The sequence below is a fragment of the Echinops telfairi genome, unplaced genomic scaffold (assembly GCF_000313985.2).
Source record: "Echinops telfairi isolate 266 unplaced genomic scaffold, ASM31398v2 ScPeMD7_7475;HRSCAF=8513, whole genome shotgun sequence".
Lineage (NCBI taxonomy): Eukaryota > Metazoa > Chordata > Mammalia > Afrosoricida > Tenrecidae > Echinops > Echinops telfairi.
The window spans coordinates 29,304,306-29,309,308 of NW_022111379.1; the positions used below are offsets into that span (position 1 = coordinate 29,304,306).

At 35.3% G+C, this 5,003-nt stretch overlaps 1 protein-coding gene across 1 annotated transcript in view; it reads right to left on the reverse strand.

The window, feature by feature from the left end:
- HERC2 (HECT and RLD domain containing E3 ubiquitin protein ligase 2) overlaps window positions 1-5,003 on the reverse strand; it is a 283,798-nt gene that overhangs the window by 241,357 nt on the left and 37,438 nt on the right. Inside the window, exon 5 of the mRNA XM_004700032.2 lies at window positions 1,782-2,001. Coding sequence (XP_004700089.1) covers window positions 1,782-2,001 — 220 coding nt within the window. The remainder of the gene's footprint in view (window positions 1-1,781; window positions 2,002-5,003) is intronic.

A 5,003-nucleotide genomic window follows, 5' to 3' on the forward strand; every position in this document is an offset into this window, starting at 1 on the left:
ACAGATAGGAACTGGAAACATAGGGAATCCAGGACAGATAAACCCCTCAGGACCAGTGGTGAAAGTGGCAATACTGGGAGGGTAGAGGGAAGGTGGGGTAGACAGGGGGAACCAATCACAAGGATCTACATATAACTCCCTCCCTGGGGGACAGACAACAGAAAAATGGGTGAAGGGAGACGTCAGACAGTGTAAGACATGACAAAATAATAATAATTTATAAATTATCAAGGGTTCGTGAGGGAGGGGTATGGGGAGGGAAGGGAAAAATGAGGAGCTGATACCAAGGGCCCAAGTAGAAAGCAAATGTCTTGAGAATGATGATGGCAACAAATGTACAAATGTGCTTGACACAATGGATGATGTATGGATTGCGATAAGAGTTATATGAGCCCCCAATAAAATGATGTTTAAAAAAAATAAAATGATGATGATGCAAAAAAAAAAAGAAAAAAAAAGGCCGCGTAATGGTTCTTAGTTCTGTGTCCTGGCTGTGATGGTGACCAGTCTGCATACGCAATAAAACAGCAGAGATATGTGTACACACACAAATTACAACTGGAGAAATTTGAATAAGGCTAGATTGTACCAACAGTTGTATACTATAATTATGCAAGATGTTGTCACAAAGGGGAGTATCTGTCTTATGAACTCTCTCTGTAGGATTTCTTATCACTCCATATGAATCTATGATAATCTCATAATAACAAAGTGGGTTTTTTTAATATTATTAAATTCTTTCATGTAATGAAAGATAAACTTTATGGTAATTTCATCACAAAAAAAATACATAAAAAATTCAATAGGGCTCTCAGCTACTCTACATCTTAGAATCCATTGCCCACTTCTACAGATTCTCCTTTACTGTCCATGACAGCCACCAGCAAAAAGGAAAGACACAGCCATGCCCATTGGCTGTTAAACAATGAAGTCTTTATTGACCATGCGATTTGCTTTTAAAATTATGAATCAGAAATATGATATTATGTGGCATCAGCTAGATTGAAAACTAAAGACCAAGACAATAAACTATATTTAACATTTCTCATCTTTGCATGGCTAGATGATTGATTTGGTTTTGTTTCTTGCTTCTTTCTGTCTCCTGTACTTTCCATGTGCTCTGCCAACAGTAAAAAATACTAATTTAAATACAGAAATTAAAAGTTCCACTTAGCAACCTATTAGCCTACCCGTCTAATGATTAAAGTTTGGTAGACAGCTAATAATTTAGGAAATCCAGGACTTACGTTTTTGAGTGACCTTTAGCGCGTTTTGCAGAGAAAATCTGCTGATTTATACCACCATACCAAAGACTGTTTAAAAGCATTGTCTTACCATAAGAGAATTTGATATGAAAGGAAAAATATGAGGAAGCTAGACTACTAATTATAAATACTAGTATTACGACCTAGTTCCTATCTACTAACAAAACAAAGTAGACCAAAAATAATACAGAGCTCAGATCACACCAGAAACATTAATCTAAATGTTTGGCTAGTTTTTATAGTTAATTACATAGAATGCTTTGTAAAACAAAGATTATTAGTGTGGCCTGTTATTTATAAAAAATCAGCAAAGCCATTCTCTCTAAATTACAAAACACATATGTCAAAGGGCAAAGAAAAGATAAAATCAATTATGATGAAAAAAGAACTATAGTGAAAACCTTAATTTAACTGTTCTACTAAAGGCTATGTGTACTTCAAGTACCTTAAACAAGCTGACTGTACTGAATTTTATATTTATTGGCATTATGATTTTTGCTTGGATTATATTATTACCTTTTTTTGTCCACTGGAGGCAAAGAAATATTGCTGCTTTTCCATTTAACCTTGACATTCTCCTGAAAAACAGTTCTATTCAAGGCAATGAAGTAGCGTTCTAAGACCACCAGCCTCTGCTTGAGTCTCAGAGCTGAGAGAGTAGTGGTAGCTGATTGAAAAGCCAGAGTCTGCTGTTCTTTGACCAGCACAGTAAGACATTCCTTCAGTTCACTCACATCTAAAAGGTAACAGGGGGAAAAAAAGAATAATAATTAGCAAGAAATAATAATAATAGTTTATCAAGGGATCACGAGGGGCAAGGCAGAGGGAGGGTAAAAAGAAGAGCTGATATCAAGGACTCAAAAAAAAGTAAATGTTGTATGGATTGTGATAAGAATTGTACGATCCCCCAATAAAATGATTTTTAAAACTAGTAAATGCCTAGAAAATGATGGCAACATATGTACAAATATGCTTGATACAATTGATATACAAATTGTCATAAGAGCTGTAAGAGCCCCCAATAAAATGATCTTTAAAAATAAATAAATAAAATAAAAGCATGAGAAAACAAACTTCTTAATAGGTTGGACATGATTTGCTATAATGGTGGTAAAATAATGAATATTCAAGTGCTTAGTATGAGTCAAAAACCATTTTATGCTTTTTGCATTATCAGCTCAGTAATCCTCACATTCACCATCATAAGAATGGTATTATGTATCCATTTTATGGACGAGGAAACGGAAGCACAAAACTTTCCAAGGGCTTAAGAGTAGTATGGCAGATTACTCCTAGCTACCAGGTTATACTGCTTTTCTGCAAGCCTCAGAGTCTGCAAACAGAAGCAAAGTCACTTATCAACAGCCCATTTTCTACACAGACAAAAAACTCTAGCCATTATTTTCATGTTATAAAACCATAGTAGATGATTGATATCCCAAGATTATGGATATGAAGACAATTAGATTTTGGTTCAGATTTCTTATTTGAGGGTGCCCAATACATGGTGGCTCTGGATCACTATTTTCTTAACTTTCAATAACTATAGTTTTGCTTGTTTTTAAACTTGAAATGGATAAACAAACAAAAAATACATAAAGAATGGGAGTAATCTATTCTTTACCAAAAGCTACAAACAGAGCACAGCCTATAACTCACTTTCAAGATTGCTCAGAAATACCAGTTAAATTATAGATCTTTAAGTCCTGTAATACTGTAAACTACATCAAATCAGTTGGGGCATGATTCTCAATGGTTTGGCAATTATTTATTATATAAGTTGGCAGATGTATAATAATGTATTCGCCTCCTATGACATAATCAATTAGTCAGTTGTAGGAGGATCAAGATGGTATGCAACACCTTTACTGTTATCTTACAAGAGGCAGAAGGAGAGAGAAGTAGACAGAGAGGGAGACTTCCGCACCATCAAAAGAGAAGAGCCAGGAGAACAGCGTACCCTCTGGACCAACAACTTCTAGGACCCAGGGGAGGTTGGCACCCAAGACATAAGGAGATCTTCAAGGAATAGCAGGCCAGCGATTGCTAAGAGAAGTCAAATAGCTTTCCCCAGAGCTGACAGGAAAAGAAAGCCTTCCCTAAATCCAGTGCCCTGAATTCAGACTTCGAGCTTCCTAAGTTGTGAGAATAAATGTGTTTGTTAAAGCCATACACTTGTGATATTCTACTATAACAACACCAGATAAGTAAGACAAATAATGACCAACTTTGAGACAAACTGTCTTTGAAATTATTGTTACTTAAATCATAAATGAAGGTTGTGATGAGTTGGGGATGACTCCTTGGTAGGTAACAAAAATGGATGATCCCTTCAGGACCAGTGGTGAGAATGGCGATACCGGGAGGGTGGGGAGAGGGTGGGGTGGAAAGGGGGAACAGATTACAGGGATCTACATATAACCTCCTCCCTGGGGGGCGGACAACAGAAAGTCAGTGAATGGATACGTCAGACAGTGCAAGATATGACAAAATAATAATAATTTATAAACTTTCAAGGGTTCATGGGAGGGGAGAGCGAGGGGCGGGGGGAATGAGGAACTTATGCCAGGCACTTAAGTGGAAAGCAAATGTTTTGAGAATGATGAGGACAATGAAGGTACAAATGTGCTTTACACAACTGATGTATGTATGGATTGTGATAAGAGTTGATTCTTAAGACAAAGTTGAAAACTAATCCTATTTCTTTATACTTATTTTATGTAATATAATGAGTATAATGGCATCTTTGGTGTCTAAAATAACATACATAATAAGTATTTAATTTTAAATGTTCTGAAGCACATATAAAAACTGAAGAAAAATGTGAATATATAACCCATAAATAAACATTAGTAATATTTTGGAAGGTGTCCTTTCAAATAGCCTTTATGTCTATATATACTCAATACTGCATAATGCATCTTAACTTTCACATAAGTTTGTATGGTTATCATATTTCCATTCCAATGAACAAAGGTCTATAATAATATTTAATATTTTTGCTTAAAGACTTTAATCAGATTGAAGACATATCGTTCCATTGCCAGTTTGCTGGTAAATCCCTTGTGTTTGACCAAGGATGTAATAGCCTTGCTATTAAACAGAATACATTGGAAAGTAGGTTATTGCAGATGCAGTTAGGTTAAAATTTAACACTCTATCGTTTGAACTACCTTTTAATTCATTTTAAACTTGTTCTAGTGTTTAATATTTTCTGCTTTCTTTTCATTGAGGTTTTTATCTATTTTATTTTGTTATTGTTGTTAGGGGTTTTTAAAAATGACTTTCTGTATGTGAAATCCAGGATAGGTAGGGTAAGTCTATAGAGACAGTAGTAGGATTAATGGTTCTTTGGTATTGTGGCAGGGGAGGTTGGGGGGAAATGGGGAGCTAATAATAACGAGTACAAAGACAAAGATGTTTTAAAACTGATGATGATGATGATTGTACAACTCTTCTTATTATGATTGAACTATTGAATTCTCTGACATGTGAATTACATGCCAATAAAAGTGTTAAATTTAAAAATAAAGTAAAACTGTGCTTTGGGTAACAGAATAGAACAAATGATCCTCACTAATGGTTCACTGCCTTAAATTCTAAGTGTGACAGAAATCATCAAAACACAACAGTTCAACCTGGCCTGCAGAAAGCTATGAAAGCCCAACATCATTTACAGGGTTCACAAATGGATTAAGTTTCGAGTGAATCCTCTCTGACTATAACTGAGGAATGTCA